This window comes from Leopardus geoffroyi, chromosome C1, assembly GCF_018350155.1.
Source record: "Leopardus geoffroyi isolate Oge1 chromosome C1, O.geoffroyi_Oge1_pat1.0, whole genome shotgun sequence".
Taxonomy (NCBI): Eukaryota; Metazoa; Chordata; class Mammalia; order Carnivora; family Felidae; genus Leopardus; species Leopardus geoffroyi.
Window position 1 is genome coordinate 75802947 of NC_059328.1, and position 19886 is coordinate 75822832.

At 41.2% G+C, this 19886-nt stretch overlaps 1 protein-coding gene and 1 long non-coding RNA gene across 2 annotated transcripts in view; one reads left to right on the plus strand and one right to left on the minus strand.

Annotated features, from left to right (window-relative positions):
- Positions 1–13007, plus strand: part of LRRC8B (leucine rich repeat containing 8 VRAC subunit B) — a 25767-nt gene extending 12760 nt beyond the window's left edge. The window contains exon 6 of the mRNA XM_045478191.1: positions 9600–13007. Within this exon, the coding sequence (XP_045334147.1) occupies positions 9600–9872 (273 nt within the window). The 3' untranslated portion in view covers positions 9873–13007. The remainder of the gene's footprint in view (positions 1–9599) is intronic.
- The window catches only part of LOC123598200, a 21754-nt gene continuing 12254 nt past the window's right edge, over positions 10387–19886 (minus strand). The window contains exons 5-7 of the long non-coding RNA XR_006712442.1: positions 16443–16582; positions 15044–15444; positions 10387–10447 (exon numbers count right to left, since the gene is read on the minus strand). This is a non-coding gene — a long non-coding RNA (uncharacterized LOC123598200). The remainder of the gene's footprint in view (positions 10448–15043; positions 15445–16442; positions 16583–19886) is intronic.

The following is a 19886-nucleotide window of genomic DNA, read 5'->3' on the forward strand; positions in this document are numbered from 1 at the left end:
GTAGTCATACGAAGCATCCTCTGAGCCTGGCCTGTCTGCCACTTACCAGATATGTGACCGTGGGCAAATTACCAAAACACTGAGCATCAGTTTTTAATCTAACTGATAAGTTGTCATGGAGATTTTATAGAAGAAAAAATTATATTTATATTTATATTATTTATATTTATATTTATATTTATATTTATATTTATATTTATATTTATATTTATCTAGTAAAAGCACCAGTTCCTAGCACATAGTAATGCTCAACAAATGTTCTCTTTATTCTCTGTCCCCATTTTTCACATAAACATCACAGCTGAAGTATTTTAAACTAATTGTAACAGAGCTTACTTTTCATTCTGGAAAGATCTTAAGTATTTAGGAAGCTTCATAAAAGTTTTTAGCTTTCCAAATCTGTCACAGGAGAAGAACTTTTTGTTAAAAATACTGGGATCATGAATTATTCATAAATCTTTTTTGTGATGCAGTAAGAAAAACTGGAAATCTACATGCATGTCTAGAAAGACAATTCAAAATGAAAGGCCTGGTTCTATAATGCAACACTAGGGCTTCTTAGAAGCTTTTTCCAGCATCCATACTTTAAAAATGAACCATAATTTGCAACAGTAAAGCCAAGTTAAGGAAAACTTGACTTCACTGAAACAAGAAAAAACAAAATAAATGACTAGTTTCCTAGGTTAAAATGTGAAGGAGGAAGAAAAAGAAAAAAAAAAAATCATGCTATCCAAAAGGGCAAGAGAGTGATGGTAATGCCCCTATGGGAAGAAGAAAAATAATCTTTCAGAAATCAGGTCTGCCAAAAGACGAAAGTGGTCTTCCAGTAGTAGAAAATGGGAACTACTTCCTTCTACCCCACCCAAAAAATGTACTATCTCTTAGACTTTTTGTAATTCGTATTTCATGCTAAATATAGCTATGAGCATGCTGTTGGCTAATAAACATATTAATCACCAGACATTATTTTCAAAAACCATGGATTGGAAAAACACCAAAAAGTTGAGGAATGAGAGCAAAATTCATGCCAATTTTTAGAAAATTGATTTGACTCATATATGCAAAAAGCTAGAGCCCATTCTAAAATAAATGAGAAATCTTCAGGTCTTTTTTTTTTTTTAATGTCTTTTTTTTTTTTTTTTTTAAGTTTATTTTGAGAGAGAGAGTGAGGAGAGGGGCAGAGAGAGAGGGAGAGAGAGGATTCCAAGCACGCTCAAACTCACGAACCGTGAGATCATGACCTGAGCTGAAACCAGGAGTCAGACGCTCCATTGACTGAGCCACCCAGGCGCCCCTGAGAAATCTTAAGGACTTAAAGGATTAGGAGGCTGTAAAACTCCTTGAGGGTTGATCTAGATTAGCAGTGTTCATCAGAATTACCTGAAGGGCTTGTTAAAACACCGATTGCTGGACCCCACTCCCAGAGTTTCTGATTCAGCAGGTTTGGTGTGTAGGGTCCAGGAGTTTGCATTTCTACAAAATCCCAGATGAAGCTGATGCTGCTGGTGTGGTGACCATACTTTGAAAACTACAGGTCTAGAGATTTATCATTAGTGTTGTTTAATTATGCAGTAGATTAATATTAATATTTTGGTTATACTTTTCCATTGTTAAATCAAAAATTAAAAAATTATTAATAATTATTTTGAAAGGCACTGGTTCCACTAGTTGTTGTATAGTTATATCACTACATGAATTTTTGAAAGTTGAAGCTGATTAAATTGTTAGCTGGCCATGAATTACTTAAATGTATAGGCAGGTTAATGTTTTTTCCTAGTTTAATGTAATAAAACCTTAAGACTATTGGTACTTTTGACACCAAGTTTATTGATTTCTTGACCATATGTGAAAGAGAAACTAGGTGCGAGTATCAGACACATTTTATTTTGAGTTAGGGAGGATACTTGGTTGACATGTAAAGTCCTATGGTGAAGGCAGTTTATGGCCAAAGTAGAATGATATCTTAGGCTGGGTTGTCTCAGAAGTCTAATAACCAGGGGCACCTGGGTGGCTCAGTCAGGTAAGCATCCAACTTTAGCTCAGGTCATGATCTCATGAGTTCAAGCCCTGCATCGGGCTCTGTGCTGACAGCTCAGAGCCTAGAGCCTGCTTCAGATTCTGTGTCTCTCTCTCTGACCCTTCCCCACTCACGCGCTCTCTCTCTCTCTCTCTGTCTCTTAAAAAAAAAAAAAATTTTTTTAAAAGAAGTCTGATAATCAGCAATTGCTAAGCATCCCAGAGCCATAACAATGACCATGACACCTTTGAATGGTTGAAAGACACTGTCCTCAGAACTCTGAAGAGACTTATTTAATCAGGATATGGAGAAAGTGAAACTCACTCAGAAGACAGCAGCCAGAGAGATGAAAAGTTCTCTGATGGAACAGCCTAATAATAGGAAATATTGGGGAGGGAAGGGGAAAGAATAGTCCATGATATTGGTCTTTAAATATTTGGAACACTTAATAGAAAAGAAATCTTCTGGCAAGTAACCATGAGTGTTTGAACCAAGACAAGCAGGAAAAGATTTCTCATGTTTCCTGAAATCTTTGTCCAAAAATTGAACCTTTGAGAAGGGAGAAATGATTTTTATTTTCTTCTTTTTTTCTAAGTTTATTTATTTTAAGAGAGACAGAGAGAGAGAGAGAGAGAGAGAGAGAGAGAGAGAGAGAGAGAATGAGTGGGGGAGGAGCAGAAATAGAGAGAGAAGGAATCCCAAGCAGGCTCTGCACTGTCAGCACAGAGTCCAATGAGGGGCTCAATCTCATGAACCATAAGGTCATGACTTGACCTGAAACCAAGAGTCAGATGCTTAACCAACTGAGCAACCCAGGTGCCCTGGTTTTCTTATGAATAAAACTCTCCAGATATGGGTCGTCAACTACTTGGTAGGAATATTGTTAAAGGGAATCAGGGATTCATGCTTCAGTTTCAAGTTTCCTTCTAACTTTGAAATTCTTAAGATTCTATGAGGTAGACCAAAATATTTATTAAAATTAGAAAATAAAACATCAAATTGGATGCATAAATATTTAGGTATGCATAGTCTCAGAAATGTAGCTGATCTCTCCATTTGGAATAGAAGTTAGTAAAGATTCCTGAAGGAAGAGGTTTTAAAATACTCTTCTAAAAAGTTGGGGAGTATACCAGGTTCATGGATGGAGGCAACAAATACTCTCTGTGGTTTAGTAGAAAAGACATTTATTGAAATGCCATATTATCACTGAAAAGGCTGAATAATTGAGCTTGGAAAGCAATCAAGCATAGAGTTAGTTAGCCAAAAGGCCAAAATTATAGCACAAAAGCAAAATGGTGAGGATACCCTGCCGTTGACCATACCAGCACTGGGCACAGCATTGCCCCTGAAAATTAGATGCTGCTGCTAATGCACCCCTTGCCCTCCCACAAAATAGGTTCTTCATGGTTTCTGCTGCTTTGTGACAGTAGCCCCAATTTAAAGTCCCAGTCTGAGAGCTTATGAACGCCCACCCACACTCAAGCTGTAAGGGAGCTGGGAACACTAGAATCTGGTGTTGTCAGTCCCCCCAGTGGGAAGTGGACTCTGCTTCCCACCAAGATAAGGTAGGGAATTCTCCAGACATTGAAGATACTGGGCATCCCCCAAATGACAGACATTCCCAGAGAGGGCACTCTAGAGTTTCTTCCACAAGGTAGTAATCAGTGTTACCACACAGAACACTAAACACTTCTTTCTGTCATATTTTTTTGCTGCAGGATTCCTCAGAGCCTTTAGTATTTGAATATGCATTGTGCTTCTCTAAGAGAGACATGACATGCAATGTTTACCAAATGTATTTGAGCAAGATACTCTTAAATACTTTAGTTTTTTTTTTTCATTTTTTAATTTATTTCTTTTGAGAGAGAAGGAGGGAGCACAAGCAGGGGAGAGGCAGAGAGAGAGAGAGAGAGAGAGAGAGGGAGAAATCCAAAGTAGGCTCCACCCGGCCAGGGCACAGCCTAATGTGCAGCTCAAACCTGTGAACCATGAGATCATGACCTGAGCCAAAATCAGGAGTCAGATACTTAACCATCTGAGACACTCAGGCATCCCAAGATTTTATTTTGAAGTAATCTCTACACCCAGTGTAGGGCTCAAACTTCAACCCCAAGATCAAGAGTGCATGCTCTACTGACTGAATCAGCCAGGTGCCCCAAGATGTTCTTTTTTACAGTAACTCTTGAGAGGAGTGTTCCTGAGGACGGGGGGTTGGGGAAATGTAAAAGGACAGAGGTCATGTGCAGAGGATTACAACAGGCAGGCTCAGATGCAATAAGAGATGAGAGCATTTAGAAGGTGTGTCAGAATGGAGAATGCTTTTAAGTTTGCGAGTCAAGTTCAAGTTTGAGTTCATTGGATAGTAGCTGGGGTCAGACTTGAACTGGTTCCTTCAAAAGAGGCTCTGATTGCAGCATTTAGAAGGGTTGGGAGAGTACAATCAAGAAATAAAACCCCATGAAAAGACTTAATCAGTTATGATTTAGAAGTAGGAATATAAATTAAACACAAGAAATGAAGATTTATATCTTAGAGGAACACCATGGGCCACCGAGTCGGCAAATTACAGCCTGGAACCAAAACCCACCCACCGCTTGAGCTAAGAATGCTCAATTTTTTTTTAAGTTTATTTATTTTGAGAGAGAAAGAGAGCACAAGCAGGGGGAGAGGCAGAGAGAAAAAGAGACAGAATCCTTAGCAGGCTCCACACTATCAACGCAGAGGCAGACACAGGGCTCAAACTGACAAACTGTGAGATCATGACCTGAGCCAAGATCAAGAGTTAGACACAGGGTGCCTGGGTGGCTCAGTCGGTTAAGCCGCTGACTTTGGCTCAGGTCATGATCTCATGGTTTGTGGGTTTGAGGCCCGTTTTGGTCTCTGTGCTGACAGCTCAGAGCCTGGGGCCCCTGTTTTGGATTCTGTGTCTCCCTCCCTCTCTGCCCCTCCCCCACTCATGCTCTGTCTCTCTCTCCTTCAAAAATAAACATTAAAAAACAAAAGAGGGGCGCCTGGGTGGCGCAGTTGGTTAAGCGTCCGACTTCAGCCAGGTCACGATCTCGCGGTCCGTGAGTTCGAGCCCCGCGTCGGGCTCTGGGCTGATGGCTCAGAGCCTGGAGCCTGTTTCCGATTCTGTGTCTCCCTCTCTCTCTGCCCCTCCCCCGTTCATGCTTTGTCTCTCTTTGTCCCAAAAATAAAATAAACGTTAAAAAAAAAAAAAAAAAAAAGAGTCGGACGCTTAACCAGCTGTGCCACCCACGCACCCCTGCTTTTTGAATTTTTATATAGCCTTGACCTACGTATGGTTTTTAAAATTTTTGAATGGTTGGGGAAAATTTTTTTTAAATAACATTTTGTCTCACATGAAAATTATATAAAATTCAAATCTCATATAATTTGTCCATATGAATAAATTCCATTTTTCTCATTCAGGGGCCTATACTACAAAAAATTTATACTCAGTTATTATATTTTGAATTTAATCACTGAAAAATGTATGAAATTTTTTCTGTCTTGTTGTAAAAGTATCTACATAATATTTTCAGTTTTGCCTTTTAACACAAAGCCTAAAATATTTACTGGCCTGCTCATGTAGAGAGAAACTTCTCCAACCTCTGCTCTAGTTATTACCCTCATTTTACCAAAACTGAAACTGACGCTTAGGATGATGTTCCTGAAGTCTGAAGCTCCTAGTCATGGACCTAGGGTGGAAGGCAGGTGTTCCAGCGCCCGCTCTGGCGCATCACAGGTGCGTCAGACCAAATGCTGTTACGTGGGAAGCAGTGCTGTGTGGGCACGGGGGATGGGAGAAGGGGAGGCAGCGTCTACCTCTAACCCAATGCCAAAGTGTGATTGCATTATGATGGTACCGAAGGTGATGGAGAAGCAAGGAAAAGGAGGACTTCATAGTTTCACTCAAATCTTTTTTTTTTTTTTTTTTTTTTTAAATGTTTTTATTTATTTTTGAGACAGAGCACAAGTTGGGGAGGGTCAGAGAGAGGGAGACACAGAATCTGAAGCAGGCTTCAGGCTCCGAGCTGTCAGCACAGAGTCCGACGTAGGGCTCGAACTCACGGACTGTGAGATCATGACCTGAGCTCAAGTCGGATGCTCAACCGACTGAGCCACCCAGGCGCCCCTCAAATCTTAAAAACCACTCCAATTTACACCCAGGTCTTCCAATTTCGACACTTGTGAATTTAATGCATGTCTTTTCTTAGTGCAAAGACTTCTGGCTGGCAGTAGAAATTCCTTCAGAAAATCGTTTATGCGGTAGTACTCGTTTTTGACATCACTCCTTAGAAATGGAAATATTTCATTTCTGTTTCCTGAAACAATTGGGTTTTATGGATTTGGTTAGCATGTTCTGAGATGATGTGTCAATGGCCAGGGAAAAAAACGGGGGGTGGGGGGGGGGTGGAATCTGACATTGAGATGGATTCTGAAATAAGGTCTCAGCCTCTGGAAACAGGGGAGTACTCATTGTCGGTGTCCACAATAGACACAGGAGGAGGCCCTTCCTTCCCTGGATGTTCTGGGGGCTCTACTACATTTTGTTAAAGATACTTTGTTGCTGGAGAATTCTAGGATGTAGCTATACATTTCTGTTTTTTTTCAGTTGATTTCATAGCTGTGTGTGTGTGTGTGCATGTGTGTGTATTATAGTTCTATAAAAACATTCTGTTTATGAAGTTTATCATCTCCCTGATACCCTGAAAACATTTCTTAAGATCTTATAAAAGAAATCAGTAGTCCATTAGGGTAATTTTTTCGTTTTTGGCTTGTGTATATTGTCTAGTAAAGAGCATGTTATATGAATTCAGTATAAAGAAAGGCTATCTAACATTTTTTATAAAATGAATTGGCCCAGGAAAAATATTTTTGGTGTTTTTGTAAGTTTCAGGGCAAACTGTTTTTAAAGGTTTGTAAGTAGATTTTTTTTTCAGTATAAAATTGCTTAGTTGAAAGAAAGTCTTGAGTCTCTAACACAGCTCCCCAGCCTCCTTTAACATAATTCAAGTCAGGCAGGTGAATAAGGGTCTTGTGCCTCAGTTGGACGCTGACTCTGAGAGAAAGTCCCTGAGGTGGACACTTGGCACTCAGGAAGCAGCACCACTAACCACAGTTCTTGACTCACTTTCATGACAGCAGCACAGCTGAGAGGCCTCTGATGAGGGCCTGGCCCAGTAGCTCACTCCCATCACTAAAAATGACAAATTTAGAGATTTGAATGTGTGTTTCTTTTGAGAGAGAGGGTGAGCGGGGGAGGGACAGAGAGTAAATCCCAAGCAGGCTCCATGCTCAACCCAGAGCCAGCCGCAAGGCTCGATCTCACAACTGTGAGATCGTGACAGCAAGATCATGACCTGAGCCAGTCTCGAGAGTCCGATGCTTAACCGAGCCACCCAGGTGCCCCACAGATTCAGAAATTTGAAAGAAGATTTGGTGAGAACATGGTAGTGTGCTGGTAGCCAGGCAGGGCAGTGATGGCAATGGCTTCAGGGTATTTATTCAGTGGGAAGGAATCCAACAAAACAAGGTACTTGCTGGGGATCTGGAAGCTGACTGAAGAAGGGAGATGGGGGAGTCCCTGATACAGCCCTGAGCAGGACACTCCTTCCCAGCCGAGACTAATTATTCACAAAATTGTCTAGTATTTCCTACCTATTAGTCCAGTGCTACTCAAATGGGGGCACTTTGCCCCGCAAGAGACTTTTGTCTGAAGACATTTTTTATTATCATGGCTGAGGAGGGGCATAGTCCTGGCATCTAGTAGGCAGAGGCTCAGGATGCTGCTAAACAGTGTATAATACACAGGGCACCCCCCACAAAAGGAATTATCCCACCCAAATTGTCAACGTTGTAGGTTGAAAAACCCTGCATTAGACCAAGGTCCTTAAAGACTCATCTGTCTTCTCAGCACTTTAACCCCAAGACCTAACTGAGAGCCTGGCACAAAAGGAGGATCTCTGCATGCATTTACTGAATACAAATGAGCCAAGCCTACCCTCTATTCAACTAGTTTGCCTAAGTCATTGTTTAGACACCAATGGACACTCTCAACTCTGAGCACATTGCAGAAGACAGATTGTTTCCTCTACTTATCCATCACTGACCCTACTTCTGAGCTGTAGGTATATGACCAGAAGAGGTTGCATTAGAAAGGGGCTACATTTCCCCTGTCATTTATCCCTCTGCTACATGTCTACATTGAAATCCACGGATGTGGGGGTTTACATCTGCATTCTTGAAAGGGGAGTGAAATAGGAGGGAAGATATCTTTCCTTTGCTTATACCTAGTATTTTGACATACAATGATGAGTTATATTGAATGCCATTCTTAGCAATGGTGATCATTCGATCTGTTTTCTAGGATATCCAGCATTGAGTGTATGTGTGGGGAATGGAAGAGAGGGTAATTTCCAATATAATGAGCAGTTTTGAATGCAGTTTGACCATTTTTTAGTTTGTGTAGAGAGTATGTATCCTTCTAAGGAGATAGTTTTGGATGGTCCTGGAAATTCCAGCAGAGGGCTGGCTCGGTGGGGCTGTGTTAGCCCAATACAGGAGCAGACTGAGCTCCTGAGTGCCCCTTTCATCCCTTGTCTAACAAAGCCATTTCCTGATCCAAGGAGCCTGCATTACCTCATAGTTGAAAAGATGCCCCATCCACAGGTACATAAATATGTGGAGTATTGTAGATTGCAGCGTGTGCTGTCCAGCGCTGCCTGGTGCAAACTCACATCTCTGTGGCATGCCAAGAATTGAGAATGCTTACTCTCAGCTCTTCTCTGGATGTCTTTTCCGATAAACTATCTTTCATGTATGCAATGGGGCTCCCTTAGAAATTCACGTGCAACCTACCCACCACGAGGGGGGGCAGCTCCTTTGAACAGCTGTAGGAGTTGACCTAATTTCGGGCTGTTTATCATATTTTAAATTACTTTTTTGTGTTGCATGATTTAATTGAAACTGCCAGAGAGCAGGAAGAAGGGTAAATATTCACGAGTGTGTATATAGAGGGGAAAGAAATGTGCATGAAATGATATATGATCATATCTTCCTGTTTCTGCTTCTGTTGACTTTTTTCTTTTAACAGAATAAAGTTTTCAGTCTGTAGTCTGAAACCCTGAGAAAGAGCCTTGTGTCTGTACTCACGATGTTTTTGAGGATGTTGCTCATTACATTACACAGTAACTCCGCCTCAAGAATAATTATGATTTTCCTGAAATACTGTTGTTGGTTGTTTTTTTTTTTTTTTTCCTTAGGGACAATGAGTATGTGACTAATTAGATTTTATTTGAGACTGCTGGTTAGAATGCTTAGAATCAAGTCTTTTGCCCACCCATATGCACAGCAAGGGTTTGGAAGTTCATGGTAGGTCTCAGTGCTGACTTCATGTCAGGATGTTCTTACTTTTCCTTTATCTTTTCCATCTACTTCGAATGTATCGTCATTGTTCTATGTATCCCTGTAAATGTCTAGAAGTGTTTTTGGGGAAAGGCAGGGGTATAAATAAATAAATGCATTATCATAGGCCATGGAAAACCAGTTTCACTGGCTTCTTTTTTTCCCTTTCCAGATTGAGATGCTACCAGATGGGCTGTTTCAGTGCAAAAAGCTGCAGTGTTTACTTTTGGGGAAAAATAGCCTGATGAGTTTGTCCCCTCACGTGGGTGAGCTGTCGAACCTTACTCATCTGGAGCTCATTGGTAATTACCTGGAAACACTCCCTCCTGAACTAGAAGGGTGTCAGTCCCTAAAACGGAGCTGTCTGATTGTCGAGGAGAATTTGCTCAACACTCTTCCTCTCCCTGTAACAGAACGCTTGCAGACGTGCTTAGATAAATGTTGACCAAAAGGGGAAATACCTTTTAAATGTTTGCCCCAGGGCTTTAAACGAGAGCTAAAATTTCCTAAGTTATAACGATGAAAAATGGGTAATAATTATGATTAACTATAACCAGATGTCTTTAAAGCAACTCAGTGTCTAGCCCTACATTAAACAGGTAAAAAGTGTTAACACTGAACTAAAAGTTTTGTGAATCATTGACTTTTAACTTATTAAGATGTGAGAAGTACACTTGGAGGGTGGCATGGGGGACATGAAATTCCTGAGTCTCTCCCTTGCAGTTTTTACCTTGAAGCTTAGGCATTCTTTCATCTCCCTCCCCAATTCCCCATTACTTACTTACTTATTTGCACACTTGTTTTAACTGACTTCCTGTTTTGGTATTTATCACCTCGCCCATAAATTCATCAATATAAATGTCCTTGGTGTACACTCCACACTCTTTGATTTATTCTTAAATGTTTTTAGGCAGGGTGTGCATTGTGCTTGGCAGAATTCCTTCTTGGCTTGATTTTTACTTCCTGTCCCAGCTTGCTCGAGTCTTACTCCATCTTGTTTTCTCTCAACAATGGTGAGCCCTAAAAAAAAACAAAAACAAAACTGTGGTGAACCCTGAGAAAGTGCTTGCCTTTGGCCCTTGCACAGAAAAGGACAGGGTGCTTAGGGCATGTCCTCCTCAGGGCCTCCTAAAAATTCATGTATTCTCTAAAATCTCTTCTTGTGTATCATCAAAGCCTTTTTTATTTGCTAATAATTTTTATATTAAATGTAAAGCATATAAATATTTTCTATTGTATAATCTTGGATTCAAAACCTGTGAGAATAATTTTTGTAAGGTACAGAGAACACATGCATTTCTTTAAGAATTTACTATTAATGTGCTTGGTTTGGGCTACTTACGCGTCTCCTACTTGTGTGCATTCTGCTCCAGAATGTTTTTGTACTCTGCAACTCATTACTTTTGGATAACAAAAGCCTTGTGTTTCATGCCCTAAAATATTTGGGGGGTTTCCTTATAAGAGGATGGCCACATCATCTACCTCTCTCTTCCCTAGTTGCTGTGCTATTGTACGGGTACAATTCTTAATTACTTCAAAAACTGTGATGGAGGGGAGAGGTACAGATTTGACTCCTTAAAACCGACTTCAAAACACTTGGAGAAATTAAGACTTAAAGCTAAATACTTTTCTTCTCCAGCTGCATGATCTCTAGACACGATTATAATGTAAAACACTCGGCCTCTGTTCAGTATTTAAGAAGAACTCTCAGAGCTCACAAAGAAGTAGATCCATTTAACTGAAATTCATCTCATGCCTTTGTCTAACTTTCCTGGAATACATTTTGCTCTTTTTTTTACAAAGAGCTTTGTGTTTAGCCTTTTATTATCATGCATATTGTAAAATGAATAAAATCAAGTGACTCATTTTTGGGAAAATGTACAGTTTTACTGTGTTTTTCTCCAGCGGGTCTAGGCATGATGATGCCTGTCTCATTTGGGGTGTTAATGATGAAGTAACCTACTAACTGCACCCAGACAAAACTGGAAAACACTATGGATAAAGAGTACTGTAAACATGGAACTGTGATGTATGGTGTGTTGTGTCTTGCTTTGCCTGTTCCAGGAAGATGAAGATGAGTCTTGAAATTGTAGCAAAATCGGCAGCCCCCCTCACCCGCCACACACCCCTGAACTGCAGCTCAGAAAAAAGAATTGTCTGCATCAAATGTAATTTGAATAATATTATATAAATCTATTAACTCCAGAAGCTGCCTAAAAGGTTATTTTTATTCTGAACGAGACAGAGCGGTGTAAAAATGTTAATTCCTACCAAAACTTGCCTTTAGTCAGAACATTCAAGTTCTCAGGGACCCAGGCCTAACTGACGAAACTTTCTTTCATCTAGGACTTTAGAAAACAGATTCTGACTGTATCTAGGGTTTTTTGTTTTCTTTTTTTTAACGTAAGTTAATGGCCATTTTAATGTTTCACACTAAAATTGTCAGGCGTACTAATTCCAAAGTTGGATAGGATTGATCTTAAGTTTTGGCTGTGAATATGATACACCCAGAGGTATCTAAATGGTTTGGGCCATATAATTAGCCATAATATGAAAAATCCCACCCTCCTCCATAAAGAAGAGTTTTCGAAGCAAATTTCAGATTGGCTATCATTCTCACAAACTACATATAACTTCTCCTGCAAAAGTCATTGACTAAATCTTCCTCATCGCTTCTTTCAATTTCTGGAAGCACATTACTATCAGGGTCAATGATAAATACTGTAAGCTGCTTTCCAAACACTGGGGTACAGTTACTGGTGCACGCTTTGTTGTTTCATGCCATAGTTTTTAGATTTCTGTTTAATCCTACATACCAGTGTTGAGGTAGCTTTTCAATTCACACAGCACTGATGGAATGAACTGTGAGGCCACCACTTGACACATGAGGACGTGGTGTTTGATGTCACCTTTACTGCACTGTTGGAACAGGTGTTCATTTTGCAAGTGTTCAAATTCATTTCAGAGGCTTTTCAATGAGGAAAATGCAGTTTGTCCCATTATGAGACTTTAGTTGGCATTTGACTTCCAAGAATGCACAGTGCATGTTCCAAAAAGTCAATGTGGATGTTATTCAGAACAAAGTTGATGGCTTATGCTAGCAATGGCATAGGTTCGTTTTATTTACAGACCTACCCAGACGCGCATAGCTAAGCTTGTGCACACATAGGGACACACACACCAGAGCAGTTTTGAGCACTCCTGGTGAGGTATAGTGTTCTTTCCCTAACCTACATAAGGATATGTCTGTGTGGCACATAGATGTGTGTTTTCATTCTTCATCCTCAGTCTTAATTTTTCTCCCGGGATGTCACCGTATTTCACTGTCCCTTAACCAATGTTTGTGTTAAACAGGGTAAGTAGAGATCCATAGGCTCTCAGCACTGTGGCGTAGCTCCAGTTTGTGTGGTAAGCTTACCACTGTGCTATGGTAAGCTGCAGTGAGTTATCTGCGTAATTTTATTGTTTGAGAGTGACAATATTTGCTTCTGTTCTTCATGTGTTTCATGATGTAAATTTTGTATGTTTAAAATATTGCATACTGACGGGTTCAGACACCATTAAAATAATCAAACAGTTATTCTGTGGATTTATAGCTTTATTTCCTTGTATTTCCAATAAAACCCTCCTTCCATCTTTACATTTTCTCTTCGTATTGTCCTAACTGCATAGGTGTGTTGTTGTCCTTCTCCACTCACTCACCTCCTTAAATTTGGTCAGCACTTGTACATAACAATATATTTGTGCTAGAGAACTTGGAGTCATACTTGAGCGTGTATTTATTTGGGGGGAAGCCAAGGCCTATAATGATGCCTAATATAGAAGCCCCACTTTACCCATCCCTGCAGTATTTAGAGCTGATTCAATCAATGATCTCTCATGCCTACCAAAAGCATGAGAATATAACTGTAAGTCCACTTGGTTTCCCAGAACTGTATATTGCATCAAAATCTGTGTTTATTTCTTTCTGGAAACAAGGCCGGTGGGAGGGGGAGGAGCTATTTTGTATCCTCACTTGAATTATGAAGACATTATATACATGAAATGGGATAAACTAATGACTGTTGGAAATGCCCTGGATATAATTATATCTTACGTTCAGTCGAATGTGAAAGCAGTGAAAACCTGCGGTCCTATTTCATTGGTTTCGTCTTGTTCCTGATTCATCACTTCTACATCCACTGGGAACTATCTCCTCAGTACCTTTGGTAATGGACTACGTTCTCTTCAACTTTATATATATATATATATATATATATATATATATATATATATGAACAATTTCATCAACACTAAAGCATTAATGCAGAATATATGAGTTAACATACTGAGTTGAGATGGCTTCCAGTTGACCTTCATTCATATTTCAGCTTTGCATTTGACTTGTAGAATACCCCACTGCTGAGAAAAACAATTATGAATGTCTCCTGCATGTTATATATTATCTCTGACAGAGATGGTGCAATTTAAAAAAATACAAAGGGGCATAGAATTAGAATGGATATGTTTGTGCATATGTGTTGTGTATAAGCCTAAATATTTATGTTTGAAATATTTTTAAACCTTCAAATGTTTCACTCTGAGTGAAATAACAGGCCAATCTCGGGTGGAAACATTTGCTTAGGTTAGCTTCACGGTGAAAGCTAGCATTTATTATTTTATCTTTGTCACGTATTTTCTCAAACACATACGTGCTCGGGTTTTGCTTCTGGTAATGAATTATTAGAAAATATAAGATCATGTTGTGAGTTGAATGTTTTTGGCCCTCAGGTTTACCATGTAGGAAATCTGCATTTTGGTGGTGAATCCCTTTGCCTGAGATTCGGTGGTTTTTGGTAAACTTTCCTGTTTTAAAGTAGCTTTTGTGTAAAATAAAGATTCCGTTTTTATAACAAATGGCAAATAAAAACAGATTAAATGTTGGAAGAAGTTCACTGTACTAATTTGTCCCTGTGCAGCTGTACTGTTATATTGTTCACCAGACGATGGATTTTAGATTTACGTGTGAATCTCCTAACAAGAGTAGGAGTTTTCAAAATATGCTACAACGCTCACAAAATAACAAGCCCCTGAAAAGAGCCGGATTGATTCTAGAATATAACATGTTGGGGCAGGAGGCAGGGAGGGGTGAAATCTGTCACAATCCTAAATAGGTCCCTCTTTCCAATGGTGCTTATCCTTGGGGACCCATGCCCACAAAGCAATCCAGGTCTTCCCCTCTCAGCTCTCATTTCTCTCCATTTACTGTTAGTTTAGCACTAACGCTGAACAGTGGACCAGAAAAATAAAAAGTAGAGAACTGCGAGGTGAAATTTTGAGGTTTAGTAAAAGAGGAAAAATGGAATTCTTGGGTAAAATAAGCACATGATAGTTTGACCTTTTGGATACAAGACTTTCTGTCTCTCTTTCTCTCAAACTCCTACCTGCCGCCCCCGGCCCACCCACCCTACGCACACACTTTCAGGAACACATTAGATGCCTGATAAAAGTCTTTCCTCTGCTGGAAGACAGAACTCGACATATACTGAACCAGATTATGAAGGAAAATGACTGCTGAAACCAGATGGCCACATTTTTCCCTGGAAATGAAGTACTTCAAGGGAGGCATTCACCCACCTGGAAGCACTTGAGGAATGAGAGAGACACGGAGGAGAGGAAGCCAGTGTGTGATGTAAGGCGTCAGCAGGCATTCAGGGACTGCTAGGAGCCTTTGGACTCTGGGGTCCTGTGCTGACAGCCTACTGGGCACTGACCAGGCCCCCCAAGCATGCTTAAGTGTGGCTTCACATTCTCCGGCATTCCCTTCCACACTACAGAGTGGTTTTTCCAGAATGCAGTGAAGGCCTGATGGCACAGGAGAGGCTGTGCCCACCCATGCCTTTGTGGGCTCTCTCCCCTTCCCCTGAGAGCTGCAGGCTCAGTCCCTCTCCTCTCTGAGGTCTAGAGAAAAGCGGTTTCTCCAAAGGCACAGCGTTGCACCTTGAATTCAAGCCCCATGTTTACAGAAGAAAACAGATCTGTAAGCCAAAGGAGGATCAGAAAAAAAAGCCATTTTTAAAAAATACGTAGTCTTTTTTAAATAACAAACCTCTTTTCATCCTGTGTGGTCTCATCATCCTCTAGACTAGAATTATGAGTCTTCCCTCCTAAATACCAATGATTCTAGAGAACTGCCTGTGTGCTACTCAGAAGCTTTTCAAATTCTTTCTCATAATAAATACCTTAAATTTTGTATGCCTTTTTACACATGCCTATTGTTTGTGTAGGGCTTGACCCACACCATTTTTTACTCTCTGCCTCCCTCTGCCGCTGAGATGAGAATAAATCAAATAACTTCAAATAGAAGTTGACCAGCATCTACTTCCTCCCCTGTTACTCCATTTCTCCTTGCCTTGCCTTGCCTTGATCAAATGCAGCCCCCAAGATCTTGAGAATTCCATGGCCCCCATTGAAGCTCAGTGACTCCATTTCAAATGAGATGTGCTCAGAAAGCCTCATGTAGCACCCGGCACCAGGACCAGAAATGTGGGTGCCCTGGGCAGGTAAGAATTTGGCACCCCCTTTAAAAATATGCTTTGAGTATTTATTTAATATGCATTTGGTAGAGATAGGGGACTTGGTCTCCTCTTAGTAAAAATCACGAACTTTTGGTTCAACTCTCTAATTATTCCTTTCTCCCAAAACAAAACTCCCAAGAATGAGCTAGAGACAGCTGGGGGCAGGAGCTATCGGGCAAATGAGAGCTCTCTGCTCAGAGCATTGCTGCTCTGAGTCTTTTCTCCTGGGACTCAGGAGCAGACCAGCCAGCCACTGGGGCTCACCTCTTTGTTCCCTTGGAAGTACAGAAATATCCCCTCTCCTGGCCCCCGTCCTCTCCCTCCCCACCCCTCTCTGCTTGTGCTATTTAGCATTTTCCTAATTACGTCCTCCCAAGTTCCATATCCTCACCCGTTACTAAATCCCATCTTTGAGAGTATTAAGTCATACTAAGGATGACGTTTTAGCTTGTACTCACCAAAATAAATCCCTTTCACTTATCAAGATGCTTCCTTCCTAGAATGGGGTTTCTTGTCACAATTTCAAATTCCAAATAAGAGACTTCTTCAATATACTGAATGGCAGTAGGACCAATTTGCATCCCTTAGGCTGGTGAACCTAAAGAATTACAAATGGAAACCTGAGTTGACTGGTCCCCTAATTCTAATTATTTCAATGACATTTGACGGTCCATGTAAATTAGTGCCCCAGGCAAATATTTAAACCCCAGGAAGACCGAATGCCACCCCTGTGAGGGGAGCCTCCTTCTAGTCTTTGCCTGAACTGGACTGGGATTCCCATCCTTGTCTTAGTGTCTCAGTAGTGCTTCCCAGAGAAACTACCTAGATCATTATGGAGGGAAGAGAACAGTTCCGTAACCCTTGTCATAATAGAGCCAGTATCCGGCAATTGATCTGTGAAAAGGGAAAGGCTGAAGAAGTAGCCAAGTGAAGGGAGAATTGATTCAGTCTGCTTGAAGAGGCTTGAGGAAAATTTACCGGGCTTGTGATACCTGGGCAGAATGATCCATCAGGAGCCTCATTCATGATTTCAAATTGAGAAAAGATAAAAATCTAATCATTTGTCCCTGATCCTTCAGCTTGGTGCCCATCACCGAAGGGGGAATAGCATAATGGAATACAACAGTAATGTTACTGAACACCTGCCACACGCCAGGTGCTCTACGAGCTTGTTCATGTGCACCGGCTCAATCCAGCCAACAACCTTTTGGTGTGCTATTCCTATTTTACAGATGAGAAAACCAACTTGAAAAGTGTAACATTTGCCAAGGTCTCATGACTGTTCAGAAGAGGAATCCTATTCAACTCACAGGTCTGCAAAGCCTATTTCTACAGAGGTGGAGGTAAAGAACACTTAACCTCAGCCCTTCCTCCTCTCTCCCCCACCTTGGAGTTTGAAGACTCACAGAGGACTCCGGTTTTCAGAGCTCACTGGTCTCTTCCCATTGCTTTTAGCCCAGTACCTCCTCCTGCTCCATATCTGTCCTAGTTTGTCCTCTCCTGAGCCAGTGAGTCACTTCCTGTCCATTTTATTTGCTCCCTCATTCGCGAATGCAATCCTAGAATTTTAGAACTTTCCAATTGGAAGGAACCATGTAGACTTTTCTGTAGAGGAAAGCCTAACTGACTTTTTCAAGATCACAGACCCACCGTCAGAGGGAGCTGGCACCTATCTGCATGTCCCCCTGTTGAATACTCTCTGCACTCGCGCCGGCTGGCTCTCAGAAGCACAGCTAATCTATATTTAACCCAAGAGTGGAAGTGCCAAGATTAGCATGCAGGCCTCCTCCCTAACCCCAGTGCTGTGCATTCCCTAACGAGCCGCATTCATTTCAGCTGCATCTTACGTCTCAAGAACAGTCCCTCCTGTGCAGGGTGCATTACTGGACACAAAGCACTTTAGGCTCCTGTTCCCATTTCACTCATAAGAAAACGAGGCTCTGAAAGAGACATCCTCAAGCGTTACCATTATTGAGTATCTGCCAGAGGCTTCGTAAACTTTAAGGCTTAAAACATGTTAAAGCAGGCATCATCTCCATTTATAGAAAAAGAAATCGGTCCAGGCAAGTCAAACAACTTATTATGTCATATATGAGGCTGTATGGTTGGTGGCAGAGCCAGGTTTTGAACTGGGGACTCTGTGGCACTAAATCTCCACTTCTTGTATCGTGCACACTGTGAAGGTCCTATGGCAAGTAAGTGATGGGGTTGCGAGGACAGCTGAGGAGTTCGGCATCTCATACGGTTTTCTGCCCTTTATGATGTGCAGACTCTGAATATTCTGGGAAAAAGATAATCTGCACACAGACACACACATATGCACAAACACAGTTTTAAACACCCTTTGGTGTAAATACAAAATTTCATCCAAAGGGCTAATGTATTTTTAAACTTGATGGGTTTTTTTGAAAATGCAGTTTTTATTTAAATGTCCTAACCTAAACTATGGTACCATTCTGAATTTTGAATCCTGTGGGAGATGTTGGATAAAGACCCTCATCTTGTTAAAAAAAAAAAAAAAGAAAAAAAAGAGTTGTTAACATTTTGGTTTTCGTTTTGAGGTACAGATGAGGCTCGAAGCGAGTTTGGGTTTTACTACAGAACTGCAGTTTAGCTCCCTGAGAGTCCTGATTTATGATAGGGAAATGCTGGCAGGCATTTGAGACTTGCAAAAAGACTACAAATCACAGTTCAGGCTAAATTCGTTCTAAATTCATTCTGCTGATTTAGACATTTGGAGGAGCGGGTTCTGCTGCCCTTACTGAATTCGTGCCATGATCCAGATAAAAAGCTGTGTTCCTCACCCTAGCTGATGGTGTGTCCCTCCCTGGCTTTGCCTTTTGGCGGAATGCGCTGCTAAGCATGGAAAAAGCCTGAACCCAAGGGAAGAACCCACTCCTTGAAGCACAGATTTCCTTGGCATTTGCTTCTTCAAAATGCCTGCCTTTTAAGGCAAGTGGCACGTCAGGCCCACTGTGAGTCACCCAGATCAGCTGTCTCCATACACACAGTGGGACTGCAGCTCTTGGATGCTGCCTGTGCCCCATCCACCACGGAGCTCTGCTGAGGAAGGGAACATGACTTACCAAATAACTTTGTGCAATCGCATTTGTTGTTTTTCTATTCTTCTAGAAGATGAAAGAAATTGGCCCTCTTCCCTTTTTCTTCTGGTGGTGAGTCTAATTCCTCCAGCTTAGAAAAGAGTGCCCATAGAGAATTTTTTTGCAAGGCTGGAAATGAGCCAGATGGCTTGGGTCCTGCCTTGGATAAGCAGCAAAGGCCCTGGCTAAGCCCGTGACTAGAAGGCCTGCAGGAAATTAACATGCATCTCTTGCAATGGGAGCCGTGACTCAGGGAATTTAGTGGTGCTCAGGATGCTAGAGGCCAGCTCCTCAGGGGAAAGAGTATGGGGTCCTTGTGACTTCTGGAATTCAGCATCTACCCTTGCCATGTCATTTCCAGCATGATCTGCATATGTCAGCATGCTCAAGGGCCTGGCCTAACTGAGCCTAATGGGAGGGTGAACTGAGGTGTTCTCTAGGGCGCCTGCAATTCTAATATTCTCATCTACATAAAATGCTCAGTGAGTGGGCTGATGTTAAGTCATTTTCTTAAGAGTTTGAGCACATCATACATTTATTTTTGAGCTTTTGAAACGACTCAGTTTTATGACTTTTTCTCACCAAAGAACCTAAAGCATAATAGCAAGTGGAGGAGGATGGGATTATTTTCCAGGGCTGTTCTGCCATGCCTCCACATCAGGAGAGCTGGGTGTATGATGAAGAGGAACTATCTAGGTCAGGGCAGATGGGACATTCCCAAGAGGGCCTTCATCGTGCTCAGGTTACAGATCCCAATAATGAGAAATGTCCTGAGGTTGTGCAGGTAAAAAGGTGACCCAT